General features: G+C 43.0%; 3 protein-coding genes across 4 annotated transcripts; 1 reads left to right on the top strand and 2 right to left on the bottom strand.

Annotated features, from left to right (window-relative positions):
• Window positions 1–1,192: 1,192 nt before the first annotated feature.
• On the bottom strand, window positions 1,193–8,128 carry LOC120810086 (lipid scramblase CLPTM1L). The gene is made up of 17 exons (XM_040164347.2): window positions 7,071–8,128; window positions 6,711–6,802; window positions 6,354–6,531; window positions 6,114–6,241; window positions 5,480–5,558; window positions 5,277–5,394; window positions 5,052–5,146; window positions 4,766–4,850; window positions 4,518–4,618; window positions 4,367–4,426; window positions 4,130–4,180; window positions 3,962–4,044; window positions 3,642–3,676; window positions 3,482–3,537; window positions 3,306–3,350; window positions 2,966–3,099; window positions 1,193–2,258 (listed from the first exon to the last, which is right to left on the bottom strand). Exons 1-17 carry the CDS (start codon window positions 7,269–7,271, stop codon window positions 2,192–2,194), a joined length of 1,608 nt encoding a protein of 535 aa, XP_040020281.2. The 5' UTR covers window positions 7,272–8,128; the 3' UTR covers window positions 1,193–2,191.
• On the top strand, window positions 8,106–17,014 carry mrs2 (magnesium transporter MRS2). Of its 2 annotated transcripts, none has more exons than XM_040164352.2 (13): window positions 8,106–8,261; window positions 8,602–9,028; window positions 9,237–9,295; window positions 9,510–9,546; window positions 9,890–10,002; window positions 13,615–13,776; window positions 13,895–14,025; window positions 14,362–14,478; window positions 14,729–14,798; window positions 15,092–15,174; window positions 15,485–15,602; window positions 15,819–15,932; window positions 16,021–17,014. In XM_040164352.2, the coding sequence occupies exons 2-13, from the start codon at window positions 8,671–8,673 to the stop codon at window positions 16,078–16,080; spliced, it is 1,422 nt and encodes a 473-aa protein (XP_040020286.2). In that variant the 5' UTR covers window positions 8,106–8,261; window positions 8,602–8,670; the 3' UTR covers window positions 16,081–17,014. The 2 variants fall into 2 exon arrangements, with proteins under 2 accessions (XP_040020286.2, XP_040020288.2); XM_040164354.2 differs by having other exon boundaries at window positions 8,119–8,261; window positions 8,632–9,028.
• On the bottom strand, window positions 10,463–13,703 carry LOC120810095 (integrin beta-1). Its single transcript, XM_040164362.2, has 7 exons — window positions 13,589–13,703; window positions 13,178–13,341; window positions 12,292–12,552; window positions 11,913–12,126; window positions 11,712–11,841; window positions 11,083–11,389; window positions 10,463–10,997 (listed from the first exon to the last, which is right to left on the bottom strand). The coding sequence occupies exons 3-7, from the start codon at window positions 12,549–12,551 to the stop codon at window positions 10,790–10,792; spliced, it is 1,119 nt and encodes a 372-aa protein (XP_040020296.2). The 5' UTR covers window position 12,552; window positions 13,178–13,341; window positions 13,589–13,703; the 3' UTR covers window positions 10,463–10,789.
• Window positions 17,015–17,241: the final 227 nt, after the last annotated feature.

The following is a 17,241-nucleotide window of genomic DNA, read 5'->3' as shown; positions in this document are numbered from 1 at the left end:
TTCCACCGACCACTTTTCCCACCCGGTGTCGCTCCGATCTGCCGGCGTTCTGTCATTTTCTGCTACTTGTCGAGAACTGCTACTTTGTGGTATTGCGCATGCGCCGAGTCGATTTTCCAAGTTTCCTTGACACGCCCATAATATTTTGCAACCCTGTCGGTGAACGACGTGTTAACGGAGTAACATCCTCAAAATCCCGATTATTTCCTCTTTTGGCCAAGTTAAAAAGTACATTGAGCGTGTAGATTGTACAATGACCGTTCTCTTGAAATTAAATATTAAATAATTGCATGGACTGTGTATCCTTGCCTCCGTCTACTCTGTTGTATTATCCTGTAATGAGTAGCGGGAGCAATATTTGATAGGGTGTTATTGTGCTATCAAAATCTGCTACCCCTGAACTTTTTATAATTAGACACATGACTTTATGCCTTTATCTGATGTACAGAGGTAGAAAACCATAAAGTAGCATTTTTGATAGGGTAGCATGAATCGATAGACAGAGCCATCGATTTATGGCGGTATCAATTCTCGACAAAGCAGCAAAAATCGACAGAACACCGGCGCATCGCGGAGAAACCCAATCGGGTGTCTGGATGCTAAATGTTTATATTTCTCATCCAACCACAATCACATTCACTGTCCGCATAGCGCCGTTTATCTAGATGTTTTTTTTTGTCTTTGTGTTTTTGAACTGCGACAAGCCGGAAGTAACGAGGCTGTTTTTAAAATGTAAGGAGTAGAAGTAAAAAGTCGTCTGAAAAAGAAATACTCCAGTAAAGTATAGATACCCCAAATTTCTACTTAAGTACAGTAACGAAGTATTTGTATTTCGTTACTTGACACCTCTGATTTATTCTGATATATTCAGACCATCTTAAGTGGTTTCAGGGGGTAGATTGTTAACAAAGGAACGCACTAGTACACGCAGCTGAGCTCAAGTTCAGCGCTGGCACCAATAAAACACACTATTTGTCAATAAGTCCCATTCCCTGACACCAATCCGGATTCTTGTTGAGACACATTGGCGATATTTATTCTCTGTAATAAGGCAACACGCACACACTCACAACGCATTCATGAGACGTCCTTAACAGAAACCAGTCGAGCAGTTGCCATAACGACCAGTCTTCAGTCTGTTGATTTGTCTCCTGCCTGTAAGTTATGAAAGAAATACCTGCAGACAGACATCAGTTTTTCCAATATGCTGACACCTTAAAGCCAGTGACATTTTGATGTTTATTTCATATAAATAAAAACACTGGTTTAAAAATTATTTTGCAAAGGATTCAACGTTGTATTATTATTCTCCAGCTCAAGCAGTTCAGTCAGTGAAGAATTAAGAAAATAGTATAGAGATCAGCATGATATGATCACAATAAACAGCTTGATAAAATACTACATTTACAGTGCTGTGTTTATACCTTCTAGAGACGCATGTGTCTCATACTGTGTGATGCTAAATAAAGGAGAACAAACCAATACTTAATTAATTTAAACAGCTATATTCTATGTGGTCAAAATGCATTGATTTCATATACACATGCCATCAAGATGTTTGCAGTAAACTTGCTGAAAATAGTGTGGTCTCTTTTAATATTTTAACATTGCAAAGTCAAGCTTAAGGAAATAATTGTACAGTACAGTGGAACTAAATCTATATGCAATACACAGAAAGTGTACACTAGGAATGACAAAATTTAAGAATATTCTGCATATACCTGACATTAAATCACATGGGGGAGATGTACCTGCATTACGACCTGATCAGACTATAGCACCTAAGCCACCTTCAACATAAGTCATTTATTATATATATTCTCAATGGAGAGTAGAAAATGCTTCATGTTGCTTTGAGCTTCTCACAATCGTCCGGGGCCACGTTGCTCTTGTATGTCTAATGTTACACACTTGTGATGCAAAAGCCACGCAATGTTCAAACCATAGACAGTATTTTAAATTCTAGCCCGGATCACAAAGACTCCAAATAAAAACAAATACAGTATGTTGCGCATATTTGGGATTCGATTTACTAGTGCGCACCAACATCATCCTGGATCAGTTAGAAGCTGCTGTGGCAAACGTGGACGGGCGTCCTGCCTGAGCCTCCGCGTCACATCTTTTACCTTGTTTTTGTGTGTTTGTGCATTTGTCTGTGAAGAAAAGGAGAGGAGAGGAATTTGTCTTCTCCTCATTGAGTCTTTAGTTTCTTGCTGTGGGTTCCGGACTCTCGCCTCCTGGACTTGTGGGCATAACGCCTGTGGAGATATGAAACAAGAGCAGGGTTATATGTCGCACACATCCACCCGAAGCTCGATGAACTGGCGGGTCTGCTGAAGACTGTCAAAGAGGGTGGTTGTGTTTCCCAAACATCTTTATGTACATTATACAGGAAGATGAAAATGCAAGAGTAGTCAAAGCTAAATTAATGGATTCCGTGCAAGTTGTTTAAGACCATGTTCAGTTGAGTCTGTCGAGATCAAGTCCAAAGGCAGTCAAGACCAATCGAAAATTGAGTCCAGAAGAAATTGAGTCGGGATCAACAACAGGCAAGAGCGTCTTTCTAGTGCTTTTGTAGGACAGAAACAATCCACAAACGATATTGATCCTAAATGGTTTGAGCACCATTACAGGTCTCTACAGGTGTGTTCAGGAGGATGAGACTGCCTTTTATTTTAATGCATTATGTTAAAAGAATGCGGTAACATTCGATGCAACTGATCCCAAATTAGCAGCCTGGATTCACTTGACCAGTTCTTAAAGCCGAGCCTGAGACCAACAAGGCACTGGACCAAGACCAGCGCAAGACTATAAAATAAAATAGTATGAAGACGGGACTCATGTACTACATTCTATTTGACACAAATCTGCTTCTCAGATTTATTGAGTTAAAATGTATTTTCACATTGTTGTTTTCAACAGATACATCGGTGTGTTTAGTAGCATTGTGAGGGAACTGTCCTACCTTCGCTGATAGAGGTAGAGGAAGAAGAGGATCTCATCTCTGAAGCAGGATAGTTGATGAGAGGAGGAGAAAGATCCAGACGAGGAGAAAAAGGAGGCACAGGAGCACAGGTCTGAGATCAGCGTGTTTACCCCCTAGAGAGAGGAGGAAGAGGAAAAGGACCGAGAATAATCAACTCATTTATTAGCCAAAGCTACAGAATACAACTGATCTTAATCAAAACTACTGAGTTCACTGTTCACATGAATACAAAGCTCCTGAAAAAGGTTTAGAATCCAAAGAGAAACTGCACTTCGCTGCAAAATGTTACAGTTTGTGGATGAGCATCAGTCCCACTCACTCTGTACAGCAACACTGTCCCCTGCAGGTGGCACACGGACTTCAGCTGATCCAGAGAGCGGCGTGGAGAAACACAGAGATCAGAGGACAGTCCATACAGTAGCTTACAGCAACTCCTCCCAGTCAGCACTGCGATCAGATCATTTGGTAATTTATACTCCTCTAGACGCGACCGACCTTGTGGTTGATGAATAGCTGTGGGGCCATAGACAGGAAGCCAAAGGCATACACTCCTGAGAGGAGAGGGGCAGCTGGTTAGTATGCAATTATGTACTTATTATGATTAATCATAAAGGTGATTTTGCTCCACTGCGACAGATTGTTGAAGTAAACTCACCTGTCACTAGCGTGTTGACCAACCAGGAGTAGTAACTGTCAATATAATATATATGTTAATATCAAATGAAGTAGCTGCTAAGTCAGTGTACAGTTTGTATGAAATGTTTAGACAATAGTTTAAAACCATAAAACGTCTTACTTTTATTCAAGAAATACTCGGGTCTGATCTGAATCTGACTGCCTAAAACACTTCAGTACAGTAGGTGACGAACCAAGATGTAACCAGGAAAGAGTTTGTATTGAAATTTTACAAGCAGACTCCAAAAAAGAGTGTATGACATCTAGTGGCAACATTTAAAGCCACGTGGCGAAGCTCACCTCTTTTGGCGAAAGTAGGCCAGTGAGAAAATAGCTCCGCTGATGCACAGAGGATAGACCAAGTAGGACAAGTATCTGGACGCCTGGAGAGAAAACCACAAAATGTTCAAATCAAACAAAGCCTGCAGTATAAAACCAGAGCTTTAACTTATGAGAAAAATATCATACCTGTGTGTCGTACTCCACTGTCTTTCTTTCTTCCTCATCTAGCTTATTTACCTGCACAGTCACAGAGGATTCAAATAAATGTATTGATTATTTTCATCTGGACTGCATGCAAAAGTAGCGGGTCTAAAAAAAAAAAAAAAGCAATGTATTTTGACCAAAACAAATGATGAGCACTCTACATATATTACATCTACTGTGAATAGATGATGGAAGATGATGAACTGGCACCACACTCACATGGAGCTTGGAGCTTTTCCATTGAAACTGGATCTTAAACACTGTAAACACCTTCCATACCTGGCGATCAGACAGGTTAGTGGGTTAAAACTGTCTGCTACAATCTTTATTTTACCATTCCTGAATGGAGGAGGCTGCTTGTACTAAATACCTCTACACATGCTCCCAGTCCAACAGGGAGGAGCACCAGTAAACTGGTCTCCTGCAGCAGGTGCAGGAAGATCAGCAAAGTGCTGAGACTGCGCCACTGAACTGCGGACGGAGAGGGCAGAGACCTTTAACCACGGCCCAGGCAACGTGGCACGTCATTTATCAGCTAACGTTGTGCACAATTGCCTTCATATGTTGAGCTTTGTTATGGAAAAGTCAAGCTTGCTTGATTGAATCTAATTTTCCTACCTGACTTCCTGGACATTCCCACCATGCTCTTCTTTTTCCTCCATGAGCTGAAGTCATTTTTAAGAGCCAAGAATTCACAGATGAGCTGTAGTAAGTCAAAGACGTGGAGAGGAAACGTGCTTTTAGCTTTGCGGCGCTTAACTTGTAACGCGCCTGAGTTGCCGCTCTACGCTACGTTTGCAGACCTGGATGCATAAATGAATTCATAATTCATGGTGTATCTATCAGCGGCTGGATTCTAATGTGTGTACCAAACGGCATTTTCTCTGGTGTGGTGTAATCTTACTTGCAGAGCTGTGATGAGTGCAGTCAACACTAACAGGTAGAGGTTGGAGCCCAGCAAAGTCTCTTTAATTTCATCTATGTTCTCCTCAGTGAAGCCTAGATGAACATCAAGATGCAGCATGAAAGCATTTTGTTCAGGTGAATCTCCTCGCCGCGTGACACGAAAAACCCACGCTGAAATGCGTAGTGGGCTGTGTATTAAATATCTGTTATCTCGTTAGCTCACCAAACTGTCGCAGGGAATAAACCACGTCCTGTAGATGCACCCAGAATCTGAATCCCCTTAAAGAGATTCCCTCGTAGGACACAGTCAGAGGGAGCTGAACGGTGCTGCTGCTGATCTCCTATGAAACAAAGACATGAGGTCCCTTCACTCACAAGCCAGTGTTTACCAGACGAGGTGAAACGTGTCGTGTGAACTTGTCCCACCAGGAGATCTCTGACTCTGAAGCTGAGCTCGTTAACCAGCAGCAGAGGGAGGTAGATCATTTGTCGGCCTTCCTGTGAGCTACAAGGAGAAGAGGAAACACGGCGTGATCCAGAGACGATGGACTCGGGCAAATTGATCATTTAACAGCCGAGTGCAGTTGAACAAATATACACACGCGAGCATACAGGATTGACAGGATTTAGCCTAACAATCCAGCTACGGAGTAGCAATCATGATGTTAATGTTATTAACAGTTTATGAAAATGAAAACTATATGAACCATTGGCTAGGGAAGACCGCTCTAAGGCATTTTTTTTACAGTTGCTTGTTTCTTTATCACTATGTGAGTTTACCTCCTAATGGCAATAAAAGTCATTTGAATAGAATAAATTGCAATTTAAGGGAGCGTAAGAAAAGGTTGGCATTCACTGATATACAGGTACAACGTATTGAATGGCATATAGGGCATATGGCACGGTTTTTACAGATAAAATAGATGCTTTAGGAAGATCACTGGATGAAAGCTTTCCTCACTCTAGCGCTAAAGAATTCTGATGAGATGCAGCAATAAAGCAGAAGTCAGAAGCTCTCTGACAGACGGAGCTTTATCCTCCAAAGCCTCGTGCGACTCACACTCTCATGTAGCGCCGCACGTCACTAGGAAGCCCCGCTCTGTTGAAGGTGAAGTCCTCCGACATCAAAGTAATTGCCAGGTGAGGTCTCCAGTGGGACACAGTATTCTCTGATCTGGGACTTGACCTCTAATGGAGCCACAAAAACAACACAAAAAAGGCGCATATGTTCTAAGCCTGCTGTGAAGGTGACGCGGTGCGCTGAGAAGATAACTATAACAGATGTTGAATAACGTTTGACCTTCTGCGTGTCTCTCTGCCCGTCTCTGTACGCGGGAGTGATGTAGGTGGTAAGCTGCGCTGCGTAGTGAACTTCCCTGCTGTCCTCCAGAGGTGAAACCCCGGCTCTGTGAACGTACACCACGGCAAACAGAGTGCCGTTAGCGCGGGTCGGCTCCGGCACGGAGACATTCACCTGCCTGCAGAGAGAGGGAGGGAGACAACCAGTTACTGAAAGCCAGCCCGGCACAGATGGACCCATAAGCATTTGTCTCTCTGATAGACACAATGTAAAACAAAATGTCCTGCCGTGGACTCAGTTACTACACAGCACTGAGTCTTCTGGTGAATTGCAGAGGTATCGACATGTCAAGCCAACCTCTCAAATGCGGAGTCCGGGTCAAAGGGGTCTATTTTTACAGCGAGGTGGAGTTGGCTGTTGTCTGGCACAAGGCAAGTGAAGACACTCATCTGGATGAACACAAGAGAAGAAGATAAGAGGTAGGAAGTGGCCTCCTCAATTCAGAAGAAGCTGGGAGGGGGGGGGGGGTAAAAAAAAAAAACGAGATGCAACTGCAGAAATGATGATGAAAATGTATGACCTAGCCACTATATGCAGACCTGCTTGTTACAATCCCCTCCCTCATGTGTCAGCAAAACCTTTAAACGGTAAAACTCTCTCTGATTCGTCCTTTTTACTCTCAATATGAAGGACCAGGAAAGCGAGGCCCGTGCTAACCTGCAGGCGGGCTCTTGCCGTCAGGTAGGAGGTGATGCAGTGCTCCCCGGTGCTGCCATCGCAGGGTTTGGTGTGCAGGAAGCCGTACAGCAGCCAGGCGGTGTGCAGCGCGTACACCACGAAGACCCCGAGCAGCAGCTTGGCGATGGAGCTGCGGCTGCCGGGGAAGTCCGCGGGCTTCGACAGACACCACGGGAACATGGCGACGACGACGACAAGAGAACGATGAAGGAAAAAGAAAGAGGAGAGGAAAAAATGGACGTGGTCCCGCTTGAGGTACGGAGATGTTCGTGGTCGCAAACACGGCGTCAGCACAATGGGACGCACGCGCTTCCTTCTCGCCGCAGCATCCTTCCGGTTATCTGAGGTGCTGATGCTGCGGCGGTGTTGCCCCGCGTTGCGTCTCCACGTCGCGCGAAGCCAGTCGGCGCTAATAATGTGTGACTGGTGGGACAAAAAAGTCAACAGACATACCTCCAAACACGTGGACACGTGGAGTTTCGCCTTTCTTTTCTAGCTGATGTTGTTTAGAGGAACAACATCGTAAACACAACTTCAGATCATATACGCTTTTATTGTGAAACGATTACTTCGAAGTATTTGGGGCTGATTCCCGTATTTTCTCGGCTTATTTAAATTTTGGCCAACAAAATAAATGAATCATATGTATTTCCATGTTATGCAGACAGGGTCTTGAAATAGTATTTAGACCTGAATGTCCTGAATTGTGAAAAAAAATCGAATCCATTATAACTGAATCAATTAACTAATCAGGTTGAATCCTAAGAAAACAATGTTAGATTCATCGACGCTGAAAACAAGCATTAGATGCAGTGAATCAAACTTGGTTTAGTCAACTAGTTTGATAATATTTTTTGACTTATCCTTCATACATCTGATGTGCTTTCCTTTTCATAATTTGTCTTTTGCTGGTGTTTAATTCCATATTTAGTTTTTTCGTATTTTTCATTCCTGGCCTCGGCTGAAATGCGTTTATGGTCAAAGTGTTACTTCGCTTCGCTAGAGACGATCTTCGGCAACCGTCCTCGTCATCGCCGCGGTGCATTGTGGTCGCACACTGTGCTCTTGCCTCTGCCCTCTTCTTGGCTCATTTCTTCCATCATTCTAAGCTGGACTACTTAGTTCTCGGCCTGAGGCTGTACTTTTAGAAGCGTGTGTAGTTGGCTACAGGTAAAAGACATTTGTTCCCGGGGACTTCGTTTTCTGCCTCTAATTTTAAACAAAATCCCAATGCTAACAGCTAACAGGTAACTAGCATTAACTAGTTAAGTTGAGGATCTATCACGCTGCAGACACCACCTGGGACTTTAATGAAAGATAAGCTAAGACCGCATAACAGCATGAGTGACCTTCGAGGAAGCTACCCGAACCAATGTAACGTTGTACCGGTGGTGAAACTGTCCTCTACCTGTGGATACGCCTCGTCTCCTTAACAGCCAGTCAAACAACCAATCACACAGGAAATGCAGTGCGCCTCAGTCTGTCATTCCTTCTTCCTCTGTTCACGCAGGCTTCTTGTCTCCACCACCTTTGGCTGCAGATGCATGTGCGGTGATCTCCTTGCTGCCTCGGCGGTGCGATGTCTCTGCGCAGGGTGCTGCTCGCTGGCTGCATGAACTGCTGCAGGATGTATCCTCCACCTGCTGGCAACTTTCACCCAAAGAGCCTCTTGAGTTCTGTCATTTACTTTCCCTCAAGAACAATCGGGACCGGGAGCTCCATCCTATGTTGTGCTCTCGCAGCACCCTCCCCGCTGAAGTACTCTGTGCCCCGTGGAAATAGAAAAGTGGGATTGTTCAGCAGGAATTACAGCGGAATCGGATCAGATGCATTGTTCAGTCAAACCCTGCCGGTGTCAAGATGTCAAGCCAGAAGATTTCATCAGCCTGCTGCGTTAGGAAAGAAGAACCTGCTACCGCAAAGTGCCCCATGGCCAAGTAAGAATGAGAGTTAGTACGTGTACAACGGGCTATATGTTTTTACACTTTTTAAAATCCAGCTGCTAGTACATTCCCCTTCCACAGCCTTCCATTTGTTAACAGCTTGATTACAGCACGTAATGTGTTCGTTACTATTGCTTAGGTCAAAGAAGAAGAGTGTTGTTTTCCATTGTGGTTTAACTTTCATTCCTCTTTGTCTGAACAGTGTCCTTGGTCCGCTACAGAGTGACGGAGGTCTCCAGTCTGTCCCCAGCTTTTGTAGTGGTGAGAGATGACGGAGGTTACTGAACAGTAGTTACTGCTCTTACACCACTAAACACTTTGCCTCAAGACGGTTGTGGAGAAACTGACTTCACACCCTTCTTTAGATTTAACGTCTTCCCACTAATTTACTGTCAGACGTTCATTAAAACGGTTCGTTGAAATTACTGCGAGGACGAGAGATATGTGATCACTTTCTTATTTGTTTATTCCACAGATGAACTTTGACCAAGAGGGAAATGTGACATCATTTGGTAAGTGTTAAAAAAAAATCCCATTAGTTTTTAATTAACTTAATATCTTTTATTTGAGGAATGCGATCCCGCTCGTCATTGAGGCAGATGATTGGTATCCGTTCTGTCCTTTGACAAGACCACTGACGGCTTATTTAAGTTATCACTTTCAGTTTGTCATTAGGCTGAAGTTTGTGTTGATCACCATTGCTGTGTTACTTGTAGCTTTACCTTTAGCAGTGAGCATCACATTAACGTCAGCTCCCCCGCTCTGTTTATTCTTCTAAAACAATGCATACACTCTTTCTAAAGAGGATGCTGAAAGCAGGGGCTCTGTTTATGACCTCAAAAATGTGTCTTTCAGAGAAGAAGAAAACGGAGCTTTGTCAGGAGCTTCGCCTTCAGGCCAGGGACCTCCGCTTTCAGCACAGTACCAGCTTAATAGCTAGAAACAACTGCATCATCCTACGGATGGAGGTAGGCCCACTTTATGTTTAATACGGCAACATTTTATCATCACACGTCCTTGAGACCATAAAAAGGTTTCTTTCCAATACGTCTATTACCGACTGGTAAACACTGACGAGAGGCTAAAATGTCTAAATCACTTCACTTGCTGATGGAGATCACATTACAACGTGTCCATTCATACCAGAGCTACTCTGCATGGTTGTGGATTTATTGTGGATGTTAGACATGATGCCGACATGAGGAGGAAAATAATGAAAACTGGTAAAAGTCACTTTGTGAAGGAAACATTAGTTTCACCTGTTTGATGCCCGTAATCTTTTCGTCCCCACGAGTCGGTCAAGTCGGTCACAGTCGGTCACAGTTCATAATTAGTGAGCGAACGTTCATCTATGGTGTAGTCATTTTGAGACATCGTAATAGGAAAATGATATGTATGTTTGTGTTGTTATTTATGAACAAACAAACGTGGTTGTTTCATGTTTATTTTTGAAATTAGAAAAACGACAAGGCAGAATACGGTGAACTGTAAATTCATACTGACGTTCCTTTCTTTACTGTTGTAAAGATATTTTGGAATGTTTAAAACTGTACTTAAGTACACAATCACAATACTTGTATTTTCCATTTAATGGAACTGTCTAATTGTAGTCCACCCCACCTTTGTACCTATATTTTTATATATATATTACTTTTGACTCTGAAATCATTATTGTCATCATGTCACACACTCTTCCGGTCAGTGAAAGTCATCCTTATCTCTTCGCCACTCCTCTTACTGCTGATAACCGCCCAATCAAAAAGGGGAGTCCTCACAGGTCCGGCCCAAGTAATGTGATTCACACTTGCACATTCCGCATATACACATCCCGTTGCCGTTACACAGCTTCTGGTTTCTCGACCTACAAGAAGCGGTCTCGATGGTGCAGCTGCAATCTTCACCAGTCCAGCCTTCGTCACACACGCAGCGTCCACACTCACACTCCCCATGGCCTCCACATATTCTGTTAGATGCAAGAAGTGGTCTTTTCAATATAAATTTAGAGAGGGGACATTATCACATCGCTTACTGATGAGCGCATATCGTACCTGCCGTTGTGGTACAAACAATCAAAGTTGCTGCACTCGCAGAATTTTCCGCTGTATCGTTCTCCCACGTTCGCTCGCGTCTCGCACTCACAGAATCCTTCCTCGCATTTTCCCCTACGGCTGCACACGGGGGCGTTCGGGGCCGGGCGACAGTAGTCGTCATTTTGTGAAAGCGTTGAGTCGACGTCTCCCTGGCACTGTGGTCCAGTGTACGGCGTACGGCACTCGCACTGCCCACACACCAGAGCCCCGCGGCCGCCGCAGCCAGCGCTGTTTTCCTCGCGGTTTCTTGTGCAGTCACACTGACCTAGGATTTTAATTTAGTTATTTATCACTTTATAGTAGACAGATGTTGGCCTTTTAGCAGCATAATGTCTGTCAATACAAGTTGTTAAAGGACTAGGGTTGGTCAATAAGGTTCTATCTTAGCGCACGCCGGGCCCGACTGAATGCACTCGTCACAATTGTGAGCAGATGTGCTGCACTTTCGTTCCTCTGCACCGCTGAGACGCGACAGAACGAGCAGCAGGCCGAGATATGCGAGCAGCTTCAATGCAGATAAGATAGGTTCTATCTTATTGACCAATTCTCAGTTTCTTTTCTTTCTGTGGTTCTGCAATTATACTCACACTCCAGATTGATCTCTAACTTCACGCTCAGTAAAAATCCTCTGGGTATAATGTGGACAGGCCAGGGCCCATTCCTGTTCTGGTTCAAGTCGTCCCTCTCACTGGGACACTGGGCAGCTGTGACGGTCACCTAGAGAACAAACACTTTATTAATATGATCATTTGTATTTTCGAATGTCCTCATTTCTTCATTTTGCTGACCTGTACAACCAGCAGAGGGTTTTCATTCACAATGGTGCTGAATGAGACGTTGACTCCTGCTGGCAGAGCGCTCGTGTCCATGATGAGCTCTGTGATGGGCTGTGCTGTTGGCACGGTGATCATGAGAGGGAAGGACTCGCTCACACCCGGCCTCAAACGCAGGGAGACGTCCCGGGGACGGAGGGACAAGGCCTCGGCATCTGCTGGTTCGGTGCTACCGAACAAGAGCATCACCAATATGACTTTTTAATCCAGCAGCCGTGTCACATCAGTTTGGGTTTGTGCTGCACTCCCTGTTTGTGAGTTAGACTGAGAAGATGGTCGTGTTTTGTCTGGCCAACTTAACGGGCGTGAACAGTTTTTGCAGCTGGACACTTACCCGCTGTCATTTTTGACAACTTGCACTCTGCCCCGAGGGTTGAACACGTAACTCTTGTGACAGCCTGCTCTCTGCAGGCCCTTCAAGGTATCACAGCGGATGTTGGCGTTCGGCGCGGAGCACCAGGCGCACGCCGGGCCCGACTGAATGCACTCGTCACAGTTGTGAGCAGATGTGCTGCACTTTTGTTCCTCTGCACCGCTGAGACACGACAGAACGAGCAGCAGGCCGAGATATGCGAGCAGCTTCAACGCAGACATCCTGCGGTTAGAATAAAGAAGTGGGAGGTTCATCCATAAATAAGCATTTGACTTATGATAAAGACAAATAATATAGCTGTATATGTTAAATTGGGACACCTTTATGACCTAAAATACTAAAAATACTATACATGCAGTTTATTTTCCTCTTTTTCTTTACTGTCTTGTTCTCTAATTATCTTTTGAACGCATTATACTTTATTCTCAAAAGTCTTCTCTGTTTAATAGGTCGCGCTACAATTAAAATGATAACATGAGCCAAATTAGCTAGATTAGCCAAATGATTTTGCTTTATTAGACTGCCAAATGGTGAGGATTCAAGAGTCAAGACCTTTTAAAAAAATAAGTGATTATATGTCAACAATTTTGCATCTTGTTAAGCAACAAGTTTACTAAAAAGAGAAATACTTTCATGTTCAATAAAAGCAATATAAACTTTGATCATTTCTGTTTTAAACAGATCTGATCTCCCCCAACAATTGCTCCCCCAAACAAGAAAGACGAACAAAAGATGCAATACAATAATAAGAAAAAGATTTTTCTCTCACAGCATGATTTATGTTTCTCTAGTTGCCATTGGTAACGTGCTAGATAAATTTAAAAAACGCAATCAGTTGGTACGCTACCTGGAGTTCAGAGCGACTTCTCTTCTGTTGCCGTGTCTTGGAGCTTTTTATGTCGGCACACTGACGAGCCTCGCTCCTATATAGACTCGTCCAGTTTTTAGTTTTTTTTACTCGCTTTAAGGAACAAACAAGTGCGTTGTTTGTGCATCAGAGTTGTTCAGGCACTGCAAATATCAGATCAGAGACTCAGACTCGATCAATGATCAGAGTCCGCTGTACGGACAACAGTCATCCACGTGCGCTGTAGTTCTGCATACGCAACTGTGTGCACACACTGAGCGCATGACACATTAACATGAAATGATTAAAACAAATCATCAGCTGCTTCAGTTTCTACAAAACAGTCATGTTTTGTCAATCATGAAAGTCTTGAAAGTAAGATGATTTTGAGTATTTGCATGTAAATCACACCTCCTGGTGTTCATGTTTCTGCGCAGTCTTTGAAAGCCATCGTGACCCCGCAGTCCCTGTTGGTGTTGGATTTCCGCGGTTTGGGACTGGAGCGTTGGCTGGTTCTGGAACTGGCCCCTCAGCTCGCTTCACAGTCGCACTCTCTGCCCTTTGAGTTCAGAGCGCTGGAGGTCATCCTGCAGCACAAGGTGAGGCGGATCACAGAGCTCCTGCACCGCTGTACCAAAGCATGAAAAGCTGCCTGGGTGTTGAGGGCGTCCATGAGGCTCTGTTGCAACGTGCGTCTCTGTGCATTTGACTCCATAGATAAACACTCTACAAGCTCAGCTGAATGACGTCGAGCCAGTAATGTTGGACACACTGGAATCCCTGCTGGATCCTAAAAGCCTTTCTGCTGATAGAAGTAAACTACATGTTCTGCTGCAGAACAGCAAGAGGTGAAGCACGCAACCACATACGTTGCCATGTTATTGCCGTCTGGATTGCATTGCGGATAAATTTATGTATGCGAGGAACTTGGTCAGCCCCTCCTGAGGCTGTACTGGTTTCCACCGTCAAACAAGCCCCTAAAACTCGTTAATATGTATTATTTTAAAGCTCTAATACACATTTGTGGCTCAGTCTCCCACTATTTTTTTTTCCATGTGTATTATTAGATGTAATATAGTTTTAGCACAGCCACTGCGCATTTACCTTCTTATAAAAATGTCTACTATATGTGTTTTTTTCCCGGCTGACTCAGTCCACCCCGTTGACACTTGCACCTCTAACAGTTTATCGGAGTTGGAGACTGACATTAAAGTCTTCAAGGATACCCTGCTAAAGATTTTGGATGAAGAGGAGATCATTGAAGAACTGTGCCTCACAAAGTGGACGGACCCAAGAGTTTTGTAAGTCGTGCACTCACAAACACGTTGGTGAACTTCTGTCAGTTCATAGAGATAAAGACGAGGCCTCAGAGGGGAAATGTTATTGCGAGATCTTCCTTGCTGAGTCATTTCAGCATGTAGGAAATTCAATTATGAATTTACATGTCGACAGTCTTTCATAATGTGTGCTCTTGTGAATTTTGTTTTGGTTTCAATAACTACCAGGCCTTTCTGTCTTTTACTTAAGTATATTAACTTTTTGTCTTTATAGTGAGGAGAGCAGTTTGGGTATTGACCATGCGGAGGAGATGGAACTGTTACTGGATAATTATTATATGCAGGTAACCGACATCTTAATACAAAATAATCATTTTTCCCTTCAGTCATATGAAATAATCCAAATAACAATATCACTATAATGAAGTCTTAGTTAAAAAAATAATATAACTTAATTTGGACTTTTTTAATCCTCTGAACTACCATCCTTACATTTGTTCTCACCTGAACATTTATTTTTGTGTTGAACATTTTTATTGTATTGTTTGTCACTAGATATAAAGAACACTGGCACACAATGTTAAATATTCTCTATATGCTTATTAGTTGTTGATTGTCCTTCAACTGCTCAATGCAGGCTGAGGAGCTGGGGAACAAGACCAGAGAGCTAAAAGGGCTGATAGACGACTCTGAAAGTGTTATCTTTATCAACCTGGATAGGTATACACACACACACACACACGCACACACATTTAGCACTAAATGCCTCGTAACCTTAGAGGATATCTTCTTGAATTGTTGAGCTCAAACTAATTAAGGTTCCCACACATTTTCCCCTGTGTATTCTATCCACTATCTCCGACATAAACTGCATATCTTTCAATTGCCAGTATGAGCATAAGGAATGATTACGGCGATCAATAGACTGTCGTAGCGTTCGTGTTGTCAAACTCCTTGCAGATGTACTTTTTCAGTCCATTTGAAGCAGAATAACTTTCTGGCTCCACATGTGCCGTCTGTTTCATTCCAGCCATCGTAACGTGATGATGCGCCTCAGCCTGCAGCTGTCGATGGGTTCCTTCTCCCTTTCCTTATTCGGTCTCATAGGGGTGGCCTTCGGAATGAATTTGGAGTCGTCCTTCGAAGAAGTAAGCTTAGATAGTTGGGAGCCTCAGTGTTGAGGAATGTTAGTTTGATTAAATGAAAAACGTTTAACACTTTGGCATTCTCCTTATTTCTACATTACTGGTGTATATGTTTAGTCATTACACACCATTTTATTTGTGCACTTGGGCCTGTATTTGCATACTGCACCTTTTGTGTGTTCTTACCCACATATACTCACACAGTTTTCTTTTTACCAGGATCCCCGCATTTTCTGGCTGGTGACAGGCTTCATGTTCTTGGGCAGCGGGATGATATGGAGGAGACTGCTGTCGTTTCTGGGGCGACATCTAGAGCCTTCAGTTCCCCCTCTTGTAATTCTTTCACACACGCACACGACGGATGAAAGTGGTTTTGAAAGATTTTGAATTAAGTATTTTTTTTCTCCCGTTTGTGATACAGATCCCTCAAGTCTGGAAGAGAAATCTCAAAGCATCAGACTATAAAACAGGAGTCCGATGATGTTTTGTGCGACGGACATCTTACGGACTGCTGCTCTTAGGACGATTGTTTTGTCACCGTGGACCTCCTGAACTCTCTGCAAGGCTGCATTGTCGTTCCTTTAGCAGAAGTTGAGACTGCATTCAAATGTTTCGGGTCTCCGATGTTGTATGTGTGCTTTTGTGTCCTCTATGTTTCTGGCACAATGTTACCAGAATTATGAATGGCTTTGGCACATTTAGTATTGCTCTGTTATCTGTGGTTTTAGAGCAGTGGGCGGATGCTTTTTGCGAAACGGATGACATCCCAACTAATGATAACCCTCCGGACGTGCACCTGATGATCGGATATCTGCTGGGACTGTCAACAGAACTCATGAAAGGCAGTAACACACTGTCATGCAAAAAGTCTGAGCTGCCTCGGAAATGATTCCTTTAAAAAAACATAGTTTTAAAAATGTTATTTAATATTGTGTCTCACTTTTTTTAATGTCTCCAAATCACAAAAACAAATGGTCCAGAAGAAATGAGGGACTTTCAAGAGTATGACTTGACTTGACTTCATCCTTTTACCATCAACATAAAAGGTCATATTCAAAATGTTATAGGCGGAGCTTCTTTATACTTATTGCCTTGTCTCTTTTTAACAGGCCAGCGCAGTAGGAAAAGCATATTTTAATGTTCCTGTGATATTTGTTTGTTGACATTCATTTTATTTAATCATTTCGCTGAACTGGTCAAAGGAGATGTTCCTTCTTTTCTCCAGCTACATCCTTCCCCTTTTGGCTTGCATGTCTCTGCATTATATTTAATGCCTCTAGAAAATATTCTGCATTCTTGGAATATGTTACTGTTCTTAACCACATTGAGTCAAGGTGGATCTGATTTGACTTTTCTGACATGGAAAACAAAACCAAAAACTCTTTAATGCCAAATAAAAAAATAAAAAGTACAAATTGACATTTATGTTTAGAAGTGTGACAAACTCCTAATTACATTCTCTGAAGACGCTTTACAATAAATCATTTTGATCATTCCTGTGGAACAAATGTCAAAATGTCATACATTTATACATATATAGACTTTTGATGATGACAGCAATGAAGTTAGTCAATTATTTTTTAAAAAGCAACATGTTCTATTATGAATGTAAAATATCTACATACCAAAAGACAAACAAAAC

The sequence above is a fragment of the Gasterosteus aculeatus genome, chromosome 20 (genome assembly GCF_964276395.1).
Source record: "Gasterosteus aculeatus chromosome 20, fGasAcu3.hap1.1, whole genome shotgun sequence".
Taxonomy (NCBI): domain Eukaryota; kingdom Metazoa; phylum Chordata; class Actinopteri; order Perciformes; family Gasterosteidae; genus Gasterosteus; species Gasterosteus aculeatus.
The sequence above is the reverse complement of the archived record's forward strand: the minus strand, read 5'-3'. Positions and strand labels throughout refer to the sequence as shown.

What these genes read in the sequence shown, in the direction of transcription:
- LOC120810086 (XM_040164347.2), bottom strand. Translation starts at nt 7,271, where the DNA reads ATGTTCCCGTGGTGTCTGTCGAAGCCCGCGGACTTCCCCGGCAGCCGC. An exon ending in GGCAGAGAGACACGCAGAAG is followed by an intron (nt 6,242 to 6,353) that starts GTCAAACGTTAT and finishes TGGCTCCATTAG; the next exon opens with AGGTCAAGTCCCAGATCAGA. An exon ending in CACTCATCACAGCTCTGCAA is followed by an intron (nt 4,851 to 5,051) that starts GTAAGATTACAC and finishes GACTTACTACAG; the next exon opens with CTCATCTGTGAATTCTTGGC.
- LOC120810095 (XM_040164362.2), bottom strand. Translation starts at nt 12,551, where the DNA reads ATGTCTGCGTTGAAGCTGCTCGCATATCTCGGCCTGCTGCTCGTTCTG. An exon ending in ACCCTCTGCTGGTTGTACAG is followed by an intron (nt 11,842 to 11,912) that starts GTCAGCAAAATG and finishes TTTGTTCTCTAG; the next exon opens with GTGACCGTCACAGCTGCCCA. An exon ending in GTTAGAGATCAATCTGGAGT is followed by an intron (nt 11,390 to 11,711) that starts GTGAGTATAATT and finishes TTAAAATCCTAG; the next exon opens with GTCAGTGTGACTGCACAAGA.
- mrs2 (XM_040164352.2), top strand. Translation starts at nt 8,671, where the DNA reads ATGTCTCTGCGCAGGGTGCTGCTCGCTGGCTGCATGAACTGCTGCAGG. An exon ending in CTGCTGCAGAACAGCAAGAG is followed by an intron (nt 14,026 to 14,361) that starts GTGAAGCACGCA and finishes CACCTCTAACAG; the next exon opens with TTTATCGGAGTTGGAGACTG. An exon ending in AGCCTTCAGTTCCCCCTCTT is followed by an intron (nt 15,933 to 16,020) that starts GTAATTCTTTCA and finishes TTTGTGATACAG; the next exon opens with ATCCCTCAAGTCTGGAAGAG.